Raw genomic sequence first — 15,070 nt, forward strand, 5'->3', positions numbered from 1 at the left:
TTTTTTTTTTTTTTTTTTTGCTGGCAATAAACCTTTCTTTGTTCTTTGTACCTACATGTCTTCATGGTTGCCTGGAAAAAGTCTAATTTACACTATCAACTAGTCCTTGAGCACAAAGAGGCTCAAAGTCAGCACACAGGCCACAGACTTACCTGCCCTGGCTGGCTTTGAACCTCGATTCTCAGATCAGGCAGGAAACACCAGCACCTAGCCAAACTTTTTTTTTTCCTTTTGGTAGTGGGGCTTGAACTCTGGGCCTGGGCATTGTCCCTCAGCTCTTCAGTTTAAGACTAGCACTCTACCACGAGTCACAGCACCACTTCTGGCTTTTTTGTTTTTGCTTATGTGGTGCTGAGGAATCCAACCCAGGGCCTCATGCATGCAAGGCAAGCGCTCCACCACTGAGCCACCTTCCCAGCCCTATGTTGGACTTTTTAAAAAACTTTTTTTTTTTGAGTTGGTCGTGGGGCTTGAACTCTGGGCCTGGCCACTGTCCATCAGATCTTCAGCTTAAGGTGAGTGTTCTACCACTTGAGCCAGAACCAGTGCCACTTCTAGTCTTCTGGTGGTTTATTGAAGAGTCTCAAGGACTTTCCTGCCTGGGCTAGCTTTGAACCGCCATCCTCAGATCTCAGCCTTCTGAGTAGCTAGAATTACAGGTGTAAGCCACTGACACCCAGAAAACTTTTTATTTTTTCTGGTGGTGTTGGGGATACACATCTAAAGTCTTTCACATTAGTCTCCAATATTCTCTTTCTTGTATGTCTCTCCTTGACCTAGTACTCATTTAAGAAAACACTAAGACTCTTTTATTTTCCCTGGCATCAGGGAATTTCCAGACAATTGCTGTAATTGGCCAAGATCCAAATCTAAAATCAGATTCAGTTCTGAAGTATCATTGAAATGATTATGTAAATGACACTGTGCAAGGACTAATTCTGCATTATAAAGAGATTTCTCACTGAGTAAGTAGCTCAATTTCATTTTGGGAAAACAATGCTAAACAACATGTAGGAAACTAATTTTACTTTCTGTAAGCATTCATTTACTTAAAGAATTACCCAATGAGGTCTTCTTCCATAACTAGCATAACAGTGGCCTATATAAACACAAGTAAGTATATGATAAGATTTCACTCTAGCAGATGGCACTGTTATTGAGACTAGACAGAAAAGTATTGGGTTCGTACACTAGTATATTTATAGTTCCTCCATCTCATTTTTCCATTCATGTTCCTCACCCAATCTGGTCTTTATTTTTTGTTGTTTTTGTTTCTCTGACTGTGATGGATTATAGATACAGCCAAACTGAACCATGCTTCTAGATTCCCTTATCCCTTTTGCCAGTCCTGGGGCTTGAGTTTAGGGCCTACTATCCCTTAGCTCTTTTTGTTCAAGGCTAGTGGTCCACTTTCGATTTTGGAGCAGTTAAATGGAGATAAGAATCTCACGGGCAGCCGGGTGCTGGTGGCTCACGCCTGTAATCCTAGCTACTCAGGAGGCTGAGATCTGAGGATCGCGGTTCAAAGCCAGCCCGGGCAGAAGAGACCATGAGACTCCTATCTCCAATAAACCACCAGGAAACCGGAAGTGGCGCTGTAGCTCAAGTGGTAGAGCGCTCGCTCGCCTTGAGCTGAAGTGCTGAGGGACAGCGCCCAGGCCCAGAGTTCAAGCCCCACGACCGACAAAAAAAAAAAAAAAAAAGAATCTCATGGGGGGCTTCGAGCCAGAAGCAGCCGCCAGGATGGATGATCCTCATGATCCGGCGCCACAAGATCACCATCTTCACAGACGCCAAGGAGTAGAGCACCGTGTTCGAACTGAAGTGCATTGTCCAGGGCATTCTCAAGCGGCCACCGGACGAGCAGCGGCTCTACAAGGACGACCAGCTTCTAGATTATGGGAAAATGCTGGGCGAGTGTGGCTTCACCTGCCAGACAGCACGGCCACAGGCCCCACTCACAGTGGGCCTAGCCTTCCGGGCAGCTCTGGACAACCAGCACTGCATTAGTTTTCATTTAGAAGATGAGGATGCTGAGGCAGTCCCATGGGGCTGGCTAGGCTTTGAAGTAGCTTCTGGAGCCAGACTGCATGGCTGTACAGTGCATTTCTGAGACCTGTACTGTGCCTATTTTTAGATAAGTTAAAGAATCTGAAGTGGTCTAGTTACTAGCTGGGACATTAACTCCGGAGTCAGATCAACAAAGCTTGTGATCTAATCCATCCTGCCTCAGCCCTGCCCAAATCTTAGAAATTTGAAAGATGAAGCCTTTGAGGCCCTGCGCATTGAGCCCTTCTCCAGCCCACCAGAGCTTCCAGATGTGATGAAGTCTCAGGATTCCGGAGGCAGCGCCAATGAACAAACTGTGCAGTGAGGGCCCCAGGCATGCCCCCAGAGGCTCATTTCCCCTCTAATCCCAATAAAAGAGATTTGGATGTAAAAAATAATAATAATCATCTCATGGGGATTTTTCTGCCCAGGCTGACTTTGAACTGTGATCCTCTGATCTCAGTCTCCTGAGTAGCTAGGATTACAGGTGTGAGCCTCCAGCACCTAGCCAACTTCTGTCATTTTTGGCAGGTAATTAAGGTAAGAGTCTCACAGACTTTCCTACCTGGGCTGGCCTCAGATCTCAGCCTTCAGAGTGGCTAGGATTACAAGGCTTGAACCAACAGTACAGTCCCTAACCTTATCCCTTTCATCTTTTCTGTTACTCAACCCAGAATTGTCTTACCTCTTGATTCCAGGTTGTGTAGCAGCTGGAGAAAGTGAAATTCCATCATTTTTATGAGTTTGCAAATTAGTGTTTACAGGCAATTTGCAATAGAATAGGGGAAGTGAGGAAGACAAATTTTACTCCTAATGTAAGTCCAACTAGTGAAATAATGGGAATATTTAAACCCAGTTACTAGCCGGCTCACTGGTGTCTCATGCCTGCCATCCTAGCTCTAGAAGTGGAGCAGTGGCTCCAAGTAGTAGAGCACCAGCTTTTTAATGAAAAAAATATGAGCACACACAAAAGAAGAAAAAGAAAGCTTGCAGAAAAGCACATTACCTGGGCCAAAACAGAAATTCACACTCTAAAGCCAATTTTAACAAATGCTGCAAAAACAGGAGAGGATTATATATAGGAAAAAGATGTGCTAATCAGTTTGGCCGTGGAGAATTGAACTTTAAGGGTAGTCATGGTGTCATTCTGAGGCGTTGTCTGCCTCATGGTTTGAAAAGGAGGCAAGCTTTAGGAGCACTGATTGGCCGAAGCAGACAGGCATCCAGGTAGCCTAAAATTCAAGATAAATGGATCTTGTTAGGGGCGGGCGCAGGTAGCTCAGGCCTGTAATCCTAGCTACTCAGGAGGCAGCCAGGCTGGGCAGTACAGTCCGTGAGACTCATCTCCAGTAAACTAATCATAAAAAGCCGGAAGTGGCGTGTGTGTGTGTGTGTGTGTGTGTGCGCGCGCGCGCGCACGCGCGCGCTCTCTCGTAGATGAAAGACAGCAAGCCGACCCTTTGAGGTTCTGGTCCAGGACCCACGCTCGCGCCAAAGTTCGGGCAGTCCCTCGGATATCTCGCGATATTTCCGCACTGCTCCAGACCCTCCCCCTCCCTCCACTTCTGGGCGGGCGGGAACACTCTTGGAAGTGACTGGCGCGCTCCGCGGTATTCTCCTGTCGGAAGTGACGTCAACACCCAGAATCCTCGCGGAGAGGCGCGCACTTGCGCTTCCTGTGCAGCCGTGTGTGGAACGCGTGGTACCGCGCAGCGGTTGTCTGCGGGCCGGACAGCGTCGCTGCTCCCCGCGGGGACCTGGCGGCCCGTTTTGCGGCTGGACGGTGGTGTTTTGAAAGGCCTCTTGTCGGGCCGCGCGGGGCCCTAGCCGACCCTCACCATGTTGGTGCTGTTTGAGACGTCCGTTGGCTACGCCATCTTTAAGGTAGGTGGGCTGTTGAGCCGTATTTGGAAGAACTCTGGTGCTGAGCAGGCGACGGGACGTAAAGACACTGAAGAAGAGGCTCAAAGGACTCTGGATCTTGTGGGTAGTTTTTAAAGCCTCCAAGGCTCGGAAAAGGGGTGAAAAGCCCAAGAGCTCGGTGAACACGTGGTCCCGCCATTTGGGGGGGCCTACCCGTCCTGTGCCGAAGGCTTGATCCCGTTGAAGAGATGGGCAGGAGTCGTATTAAAGAGTTCTGGCGATGACGGTGTGGAGTGGGGGTCTTAGTTTAGCTGTTACGGTGCTGGTGATGGAGCCCAGGCCCTGGCACGTGCTTGGCTTGTGCTGTCACTGAACGCCGCACGTGCCTAGGCGCAGATTTTAAATGTGAGTGTTCTTGGGAGTGATCGGAAGCTGATATAATTTGTTCTCGTTACTGTACGGAGACTAGATTGCGAGAAGGCAAGAAAAGGATGTTATTTGGCATGATGAGGTTGCTTGGATTCAAGTCGTGGAGGGAAACATGTTGAAAGTAGAAATGACGACTGCTGAAGGATTAAATGAGCCCTTTTTTTTTAGTTTAAGGAACATGCTTAATTACGAAGGGTTTGGGGCACTCAGGGTTTCCAGTTGATGCTGTGAGGCATGCTTCTACTGGTGTAGAAATTGAGTAAATCGGGTAGTTCATCATTTTTAAGTTTGGGGGGGGAAGCTGCTGGTGATAGAAAATTGGGGCAGGGTTTCTTTTTTTTTTTTGTTTTGCTTATTTTAAAAAATTGTTATGGCCAGGCGCCGGTGCCTCACGCCTATAAACGCAGCTACTCAGGAGGCTGAGATCTGAGGATCCGGTTCAAAGTCAGCTCGGGCAGGAAAGTCTGAGACTCTTCAATTAACCACCAGAAAACCGGAAGTGGCGCTGTGGCTCAAGTGGTAGAGCGCTAGCCCTGAGCCGAAGAGCTCAGGACAGTGCCCAGAATCGAGTACAAGCCCCATAACAGACAAAAAAAAAAAAACCAAACCTTTCTTTACCATGGGAATATGGCTTAATGGTAGAGTGCTTGCCTACCATGCAGAAGCCCTGGGTTCCTTTTCCCCAGTGCCAAAAAGCTGAAAGTGGTGTAAGAGCTCAAGTGGTAAGCCTTGAGCAAAAGACGCTCAGGGATAGTGCCCAGACCCTGAGTTCAAATCCCAGGCCTGGAAAAGAAAAATGTTACAAAGGTGCTATTCAGAGGGGTTGGGTAATAAGTACACTTATTTTTTCATGTCACCTCTTCCCTTGCACTCTCCCAGTTTGAGTTTTTTTGCTTGTTTTTTGGTGGTGGTTGTGGGGCTTGAACTCTGGGCCTGGTCACTGTTTCAAGGCAAGTGCTCTACCACTTAAGCCACAGCACCACTTCCGGTTTTCTGGTGGTTTATTGGTGATAAGTCTCACAGACTTTCTTGCCAGGCCTGGCTTTGAACCAGGATCCTCAGTTTTCAGTCTCCTGTGTAGCTACCTTTACAGGCATGAGCCACCATCACCAGGCTTCTCCCAGATTTTCCCTCCCATCCTCACACACAAGTTGTTTAGTTCATTTCAGCATAATGCCTAGTGGGCACCACTGCTAAAACTGTTCACCCATTTTTGTGCCCCCATTTAGGCTCCCAAAGACATAATTGTTGTTTTGTTTTGTCCATCATGGGGCTTGAACTCCGGGCCTAGGTTGCTGTCCCTCAGTTCTTAAGCTCAAGGCAAGCATTCTACCACTTGAGCCACAGCGCCACTTCTGGGGTGGTTAATTGGAGAAGCTAACAGATTTAACTGCTTGGACTGGCTTCAAACCTCTATAGATCATAGCCTTCTGAGTAGCTAGGATTGACTATACGATTATATGCCCAGTCAGGCGCTGGTGGCTCACACCTGTAACCCTTGCTACTCAGCAGGCTGAGATCTAAGGGTCTTGGTTCAAAGCCAGGCAGGAAAGTCTACTAGAAAACTGGAAGTGGTGCTGTAGCTGAAATTGTGGAAGAGCTTAGGTACAATGCCCAGGTCTGGAGTTCAAGCCCCATGACTGACAAAAAAAAAATGTAACCATGTATACCTAAAATACGTTTAGGGGGAAAAAAACTTAAAATATTTTCTTGTAGGTTCTGAATGAGAAGAAACTTCAGGAGGTTGATAGCTTGTGGAAAGAATTTGAAACTCCAGAGAAAGCAAATAAAATGTAAGTAATTTTCAAACTTATGTTGTTTTTTTACTCCCCCCCCCCCTGATTTGTGTATGCTATATTCTGGTTTTTGTTTTGAAATGTTTTGTTTTGAAACTTTTTTCTTTTTTTTCTTCAAATAACATGGGCCATCTGAACTAACTAACTTGTATTAGCTCAAGTTAGAGAGGGCAGCTCCTTAAAATATTTTGTAGAATATTTGAAATCACAATTGTGAATTAAGTATAAACTTAATGCAAACCATGGAAGTGTAATCGATTTATTGTTTAAATTACTTTATTGCATATTTTTGATACTCTACCTTCAGAGGTGGGTTTGTGTGTTTGTGTGTGTTTAATGTTGGTTGTGGGGCTTGAACTGCAGGCCTAAGCACTGTCCCTGAGCTTTTTACTCAGGATTAACACTCTACCACTTTGAGCCACAGTGCTGCTTGCAGATTTGTGATAGATAATTGGAGATGAGAGTGTCATGGACTTTCCTGCCTGCATTTGTTTTGTTTGGGTTTTTTTTTTTTTTTGTCGGCAATGGGGCTTGAACTCTGGACCTGGGCGCTGTCCCTCAGCTCTCCAGCTCAAGGCGAGCGCTCTACCACTTGAGCTACAGCGCCACTTCCGGTTTTCTGGTGGTTTATTGGAGATAGGAGTCTCATGGTCTCTCCTGCCCGGGCTGGCTTTGAACCACGATCCTCAGATCTCAGCCTCCTGAGTAGCTAGGATTAACAGGCGTGAGCCACCAGCGCCCGGCTGTTTGGTTTTTTTTTTTAAACTGTATGTTTTTGTCTTTTCTTTTTTGGTACTGGGGATTGAACCCAGGACATTGCACTTTGCTAGGCAAGCGCTTTGCCACTGAGCTACATCCCAGCCCCCTGCATTTGTTTTGAACTGCGATCCTCAGATTTCAGTCTCCTGAGTCAATAGGATTACAGGCATGAGCCACCAGCACCCAGCTTCACAGTACTTTTTTTTTGTCAGTTGTGGGGCTTGAACTCCGCTTGGGTGTTGTCCCTGAGCTCTTCACCTCAAGGCTAGTGCTCTACCACTTGAGCCACAGCACCAGCTTTTTCTGTTTTATGTGGTGCTGAGGGATAGAACCTAGGGCCTCATGCACGCAAGGCAAGCACTCTACCACTAAGACACCTGTCAAGACCTCAAAGTAATCTTTTTAACTTTTTATAATATTTTGGTGTCTGTGTTTATATAAATGTCTGTAAATATAAATGTCTGTGTTTATATAAATATTGGGAGACATAAGTAAATGTGACTTTAGAAATGTTGTCAGGGTAGGAAAGAACAAGATGAAATTGTTACTTTTTTCCTTAAATCTTTGGCAACTATACAGCATGTTTCCGTGCCCAGTGAAAGAATCTAGTTTAGACAACACTGGTTTAGGCAAATAGAGGACTAGTGTTTCTTAAAGAGTTAAATGGTTTTCTGGATTAATCTGGTTAATTGTTGTCAATGATGTATTCCTGTTGGAACTGAATTTAAGTGATCTGACTCAAAAATTCGTCACTACCACTGAGACAACAATGAATTAACTATTTCTGCATTTCTTTTTTGGGGAGAGGGGGGTCCAGCCGTGGAGCCTGAACTCTGGGCCTGGGCACTGTCCCTCAGCTCTTCAGCTCAAGGCTAGTACTCTACCACTTGAGCCATAGCACCACTTCTGGCTTTTTTCTTTTTGCTTATGTGGTGCTGAGGAATCCAACCCAGGGCCTCATGCATGCAAGGCAAGCACTCTACCACTGAGCCACCTTCCCAGGGGCACTGTCCCTCAGCTCTTCAGCCCAAGGCTAGCACTCTATCACTTGAGGTACAGTGCCATTTCCAGTTTTCTGGTGGTTTATTGGAGATAAGAGTTTCACAGACTTTCTTACTTGGGCTGGCCTTGAACTGTGATCCTCAGATCTGAGCCTCCTGAGTAGCTAGGATTACAGGCATGAGCCACCAGCACCCAGCATGCACCCTGATTTTCAATTGCAGGCAGGTTTCTTTTATTAATATATATAGTAGAAACACTCAACATTTCTTTACCAGCTGTGTAACTTTTGGAAGATCATTGTGCCATGCATAACAACTTTTCTTTTTTTACATTTTAGAGTAAAGCTAAAACATTTTGAGAAATTTCAGGATACAGCAGAAGCATTAGCAGGTAAAGTAACAGATTAGATGTGATGCTTTTTTTTTCCTCTATTTTAAAATCTTGCTGATTTGTTTTCCTTATTTACAAACATAGTTGCCTGAGTTAACCTTACTCAATGTTGTCAATGATGCATTCTCATTAAAAACTGAATTTAAGTGATAACAACTCATTCGTCACTACCACTGAGACAACATTTGAGTTAGCTTTTTTCACCATAGGGCTGGTTCCCCCCACAATGTGATGAGAGGTGAGAAGTGATTAAGTTGATCTCCCTGTGGATACCAACAGCATAATGCTGAAGCACAGTTCAGTAAAAGCTGTCCTACAGAGGACCAAGGTAATGTGGTCAAGTACACAGCTATGATAATTTTAGTTGAAGGGTAAGGCTGAGAATAGCCAGGATTCACAGTTGAAGAAATAATAACTAATATAAAGCTCTCTGGGAGTATAGTATACATTTTTAGTTCAGAAAAGCACATTAATATTACCAAAATGGTAGGAAAGCTAGTAGAAGAGTTTGGATTTTTTTTTTTAACATACAAACTAAGGGGAGCATAGGAGTTTTGTTTATATAAAGGAGCATCATCTTCACACACTTCAGTGGTTTAGAGGAATAGATGATTTAAATATCCTTCAACTAGACTTCATGATAGGCCAACATAAAATTATAGGGTTTGCCAACAAGAAGTGACTTGAATATGCTTGATTATGTGTATATCAAAAGGGGATGGGGAGATAAATTCTGTGTCACAAATCAGCCAGTTACAAAGGGCACTGGTGGCTCACGCCTGTAATCCTGAGATCTGAGGATCACAGTTCAAAGCCAACCAGGGCAGGAAAGTCTTTGAAACACTTTTTTTGGGGGGGGGGTCAGTCGTGGGGCTCGAACTCTGGGTGTTGGCACTGTCCCTGTGCTTCAGCTCAAGACGAACACTCTACCACTGGAGCCACAGTGCCACTTCCGGTTTTCTAGTGGTTTATTGGAGATAAGAGTCTCACACATTTTGCTGCCCAGGCTGGCTTTGAACCTCAGTCCTCAGATCTCAGCCTCCTGAGTAGCTAGGATAGGTGCCTAGCTTGTCTGTGAGACTCTTATCTCCAATAAACCACAAGTTAGGTAAGGATATACCAGGTACAAATGAGTTGTTTTTTGTTTTTGTCGGTCATGGGGCCTGGGCGCTGTCCCTCAGCTCTTCAGCTCAAGGCTAGCACTCTACCACTTGAGCCACAGTGCCACTTCCAGCTTTTTTTTTTCTGCTTATGTGGTGCTGGGGAATCAAATCCAGGGCCTCATGCATGCAAGGCAAGCACTCTACCACTGAGCCACCTTCCCAGCCCTACAAATGATTTATTTATTTTTTTTGTCAGTGGTGGGGCTTGAACTCCGGGCTTGGGCGCTGTCCCTGCACTCTTAAGCTCAAGGCAAACACTAGCACTTGAGCCACAGTGCCGCTTCCCGTTTTCTAGTGGTTTATTGGAGATAAGAGTCTCATGGACTGTCCTGCCAGGACTGGCTTTGAACCGAGATCCTCAGATCTCAGCCTCCTGAGTAGCTAGGCGCCTGGCTAACAAATGATTTTTGTTAATAAACTGTAGGGAGAATGTGCATGATGCTTAGTATGAAAACTGGGGATCCATTTAACTATGTTAGACTGGTATCCTTGCAGAGGATTAAGCAATGGGACCAGCTTGTTTTTTTTATTATAATTTTTTATTGAGATTAAGTGACTACATAAATTTCACAAGTTTCACAGTATTGTAGGATTGTGATACTTAGTTAAAGTCAGAAACACATTTTAACCTTCACATGGCAAATTGTTATCTTGGTCTGTAAGGTCTGTGAATTCTAGAAGCTTTGATAATACAACTAATTTAGTCCATGTTGGGTGATACATACATTTCTTTCCTTTTGTTTAGTGTTTGCTGTTCCCTCCTTCCCTGTCTTCCCTTATTTTTTATTTTATTACTAAGTAGTTGTGCAAAGTTTAGCATTCCCTAAGTTGGGTTATGAGTACAGTGCTTCTTAAAAATTATTTTATTGTTGTATAGGTGAGGGATTATAATTAACGAATCAGGTGATGAGCACATTTTCTTTGTGCAGTATCTTTTTCCTCACAGTGCTTATTGACCATTCTCCCATTTTTTACCTCCCATCCCTACCCTCAAGTTACATACTTCAGTTTATACATAGTGTACTTGAATATAATGAATGTATTTGTACTCCTCCCCATCCCAAAGGTGTTTAATTTTTGGTATATATTAGTTGCTTAGAGGAGTTACAGAGTATAACATTCTTTTTTGGGGGGAGAGGGGTTGTAGATCTTGAACTCTGGGCCTGGGCGCTGTCCCTGAGCTCTTCAGTTCAAGGCTAGTGCTCTACCACTTGAGCTACAGTGCCACTTCAGTTTTCTGTGGTTAATTGGAAATGAGTCTTAGGGACTTTCCTACCCGTGATGGCTTTGAAGGGTGATCCTCAGATCTCAGCCTCCTGAGTAGCTAAGATTACAGGTATGAACCACACACACCCGGAAAATATATCATTCTTTGGTTTGTGTATATTTGCGTAAAACTCTGTACATAATGTTCATAATTTAGAATCCAGCTTCCATATAGGAGAGAAAACATGTTCTGTATGTCTTTGTGGCTGACTTCATTTAACATAATTTTTCTAGGCCTACACATTTTCCTGCAAATGACAATATTCTTTTAATCAATGAGTAAAAGTCTGTTGTGTATATGTACCACTTTGATTGACCCACTCATACATTGTAGAGCTTCTGGCTGTTACCATATCCTAATTAGTAATGTTCTAGATAAATGCCCAAGAGTGAGTATTCCTGGATCAGAGGGTAGTTCTATATTGAGTTTATTTTATTTTATGTTGAGTTTTTTGAGGAATCTCCAACCTACCTTCCAAGGTAGCTGCACTAGTTTATATTCCCACAAGCAGTGTAATAGGGTTCCCTCTTCCAGCTCCTCCAGCATTTGATGGGGTGACATGGAATCACAATGTTTTGATTTGCGGAGTCTGTTTAGCTCCTTTTCCATTTATTGGGGTATTAATTGGAGTAATTTCTTGGCTCCTTGAATATTCTGGATGTTAGGCCTCTCTCATTTTGATATACATAATTATTTTCAAGGCTCTTGTTGGTAGAGCTAAAGATCTCTCATTCTGTAGGCTGCCTTTTTTAGCTTAGTAACTGTCCTTTGCTATGCAGAAACTTAGGTTGAGTCTCATATTTGCCAAGCCCCTGGAACTATCCTCAGAAAGTTCCTGCCTATGACAATAAGTTTTTTTTTTGCCAGTCATGGGGCCTGAACTCTGGGTCTGGGCGCTGTCCCTCAGCTCTTCAGCTCAAGGCTAGCGCTCTACCACTGGAGCCACAGCGCCACTTCCGGCTTTTTTTTCTGTTTATGTGGTGCTGAGGAATCGAACCCAGGGCCTCATGCTTGCAAGGCATGCACTCTACCGCTGAGCTACGTTCCCAGCCCCTATGACAATAAGTTTTAATATTTTTCCTACTCTATTTTATAATAGTTTCAAGGTTTCAGGTCTGTTGTTGAGGTCTATGATCCATTTTTAGTTGGTCTTAGTACAAGGTGGCAGGGATCAGTTTCAGTCTTTACATATATGGATGTCCAGTTTTCCAACACTATTTGTTGAAGAGGCTGTCTCATTTCCAACAGTATTTTTTGCCAGTTTATTTTATTTTTTTTTAATGCCAGTTTATTTTTATATAAATGGTAGGGCTCCTTCATCAACACATCAGTAAACAGCCTCTTAACTGCTATAAGCATAACTATAGTAATGTACAGGAGAATTATTTTGGATAAACTTGGTAAAATCTCATGCAAGACTGAATTAGCTCTCTTCCAACTCTAGGGGGCATTGTTGACATAGATTGTGGTATAGCCAACTCCTGGATTTGTGAAGCATTGCTGCATTCCTTGCTCCAAGTAGCCTCTTCTGGACTGACTTTGTGCCAAAAAAAAATGTATCAGTCAGCCTTTCACAACTGGGAAAAATACTTGAGAAAAATCAACTTTAAAGAGGAAAGACATTTTGCGTCAAAATTTTGAAGATTCTATTTGTGTGGCTGCTCAACTTGGTTGGTTTTGGGACCTGTGGTAAAGCTAAACCTCATTGTAGAAAGTATGTGATAGAACCAGGGTGCTCAACTCATGCAGGAGAAGAAAAAGGTCAAGGCCTAGTGTGCCCTTCAAGGTCACACTTCAGTGACTAAACTTCCCTCTACCAGGTCCATCTCTTGACAGTGTAACAGCTTTGGATGGAACTGTTCACAAATGAGGCTTTGGGGGATATTATGCTCCAAACTTTGATCAGTTCTTATTAAACATTAAATGGATAAGCCTGTTTGCTTGTGCACAAACCACATTTATTTATTTATTGCACATCCTTTATTGTGATTAATTACATAATTTTACAAATTTCACAGTATTGTGGGATAGTGATGCTTAAAGTCACAAACACATTCTAACTTTCATGGGGCAAATTGTCTAAGTTTATGAGTTCTATGAGCTTTGACAATACAGTTATTTCTTCCACATTGGGTAATATGTACATTTCTTTACTTTTGCATAGCATCAACTGTTTCCTCTTTCCCTCCCTCCCATCGCTGCCATTGAGTTGCTTAGTTCATTTTGATCAATGTTCAGTGCAGCTGATGGGTCCCACTGTTGTATGTTTTTCCCTGATTCCTTTTAGTTCTGTGCCCTCCTCCTAGTTTCCCTTTGGTGTGCACATATATACCATATATGTGATCAGCTGCATGGGGTTATTTAGTAGTGATTCGACCAGATGAGATAGGGTCCTTTGTTTCTCAAGTCTTGTTAACTGTCGTATCACCTTACGTTTTTGGATTTAACATCCACTTAGCAGGGAGACCATGCGCCATCTGTCTCCTTGCTCTTGCCTTACCTCATTCAACATGATTTTTTCTAGTTCCATGCATTTTCCTGCAAATACCATTATTTTGTCCTTTCTAATGGCTGCATAATATTCCATTGAAAATACATTTATTTTTAATTTTTGTTTGTTGTAGTTCTTGAACTCACGGCCTGGGCTCTGTTCCTGAGCTCTTTTGCTCAAGTCTAGCACTTTCCTACAGCCACAGTGCCACTTCTGGTTTTTGGTGATTAATTAGAGATAAGAGTCTCACAGCCTTTTCTGTCTGGGCTGGCTTTGAACCAGTATCTGGCTACAAAACACATTTTTAATATTAATAGCTGATGGATCGATCCCACAGTGGTACTCAGAATTATTCTTATTTAAAAATGGTTACTTAATCTTTTGAGAAAGACTTCTTTTTTTTTTTTTTTGGTCGGTCGTGGGGCTTGAACTCTGGGCTTGGGCGCTGACCCTCAGCTCTTCAGCTCAAGGCGAGTGCTCTACCACTTGAGCTACAGCACCACTTCCACTTAATCTTTTGATACAGTCATGAGGTAGGTTTTTATTTTTATTCCTTTTTTTTCTTCTGTTTGTCTGGTATTCGGTCTTGAACTCAGCTTCAATTCTTGCTTGGTTTTTTCTATGAAAGCTGGTGTAAGATGGGCCTTAGTGGCTGAGATCTGAGGAGGCTGAGATCTGAGGATAGTGGTTCATGGCCAGCCCAGACAGAAATTAGCTACCTGCGTGAGTTCCTTGAGCAAAAAGCCCAGAGGGGTGGCGTAGCTTAGCGTAGCTGGTGCTCTACTATTTAAGCTATGCCTCCAGTCCAGCATTTTATTAGTTACTTGGAGATGATATGCCTAAGCTGGCTTCAGATCTCAGCCTCCGTCTCCAGATTACAGCTAACTTTCAGTGCTACAGGCATGAGCTATCTGTTTTTGGTGCCAGTCCTGGTGCTTGAACTAGGGCCTGGAGTCAGCTCTTTATCTTTTTCACTCAAGGCTAGTACTCCCATCACAGGAGAGCTACTGCTCCACTTCTAGATTTTTGGTACTTAGAGATAAGAGTCACAGACTTTCCTGCCTGGACTGTCTTCAAACTGTGATCCTCAGATTTTCAGCTTCCTGAGTAGCTAGAATTATAGTGTGAGCTCCCAGTGCCTGGGTAGGCAATTGTTTGTAATGGAGGAATTTTTTTGTTTTTATTTTTATTTCTTTTGGTGCTAGAGATCAGACTCCGAACTTAGCATATTGTAGGCAAACCTTCTACCATTGAATTAGGTTCTTAGCCTAGAGCTTTAAAACTCTGAAAAGGGAGCTGGGAAGGTGGCTCAGTGGTAGAGTGCTTGCCTTGTATGCATGAGACCCTGGGTTTGATTCCTCAGCACCAAAAAGCTGGAAGTGGCGCTGTGGCTCAAGTGGTAGAGCACTAGCCATGAGCTGAAGAGCTGAGGGACAGTGCCCAGGCCCAGAGTTCAGGCCCCATGACTGGACCCACCCCCCAAAAAAAAAAACTGAAAAGGAAGACTGTTGTAAGGAATCAATATATTAAATGTTAAGAGTTTAGAACTGAATATCTGGGCATAGTGATACACCTATAATTTCAGCAAAGAGGATTGCAAATTCCAGGTCAGCAAGACCCTCTTCTAGGAAGGAAGGAACAACATAGCAAAAGTAACATGAATCCTAGCAGCTTATATATGTAGATACTTGCAAGAGTTGTGTTATAGCCAGATGTCTCTGCCCTCACCTTTAATGTTCCCAGGTAGCATAGAGTGAACTTGTAATTCAAATGGCTAGGGGCTGGGAAGGTGGCTCAGTGGTAGAGTGCTTGCCTTGCATGCATGAGGCCCTGGGTTCGATTCCTCAGCACCACATAAGCA

At 43.7% G+C, this 15,070-nt stretch overlaps 1 protein-coding gene and 1 pseudogene across 1 annotated transcript in view; both read left to right on the plus strand.

The window, feature by feature from the left end:
- Positions 1 to 1,747: 1,747 nt before the first annotated feature.
- Positions 1,748 to 2,397, plus strand: LOC105984968 (annotated as a pseudogene).
- A 1,313-nt stretch (positions 2,398 to 3,710) lies between these two features.
- Positions 3,711 to 15,070, plus strand: part of Nop58 (NOP58 ribonucleoprotein) — a 41,174-nt gene continuing 29,814 nt past the window's right edge. The window contains exons 1-4 of the mRNA XM_013015501.1: positions 3,711 to 3,933; positions 6,058 to 6,134; positions 8,236 to 8,288; positions 8,498 to 8,518. Coding sequence (XP_012870955.1) covers positions 3,889 to 3,933; positions 6,058 to 6,134; positions 8,236 to 8,288; positions 8,498 to 8,518 — 196 coding nt within the window. The 5' untranslated portion in view covers positions 3,711 to 3,888. The remainder of the gene's footprint in view (positions 3,934 to 6,057; positions 6,135 to 8,235; positions 8,289 to 8,497; positions 8,519 to 15,070) is intronic.

This window comes from Dipodomys ordii, unplaced genomic scaffold (genome assembly GCF_000151885.1).
Source record: "Dipodomys ordii isolate 6190 unplaced genomic scaffold, Dord_2.0 Scaffold1, whole genome shotgun sequence".
Classification (NCBI taxonomy): Eukaryota; Metazoa; Chordata; class Mammalia; order Rodentia; family Heteromyidae; genus Dipodomys; species Dipodomys ordii.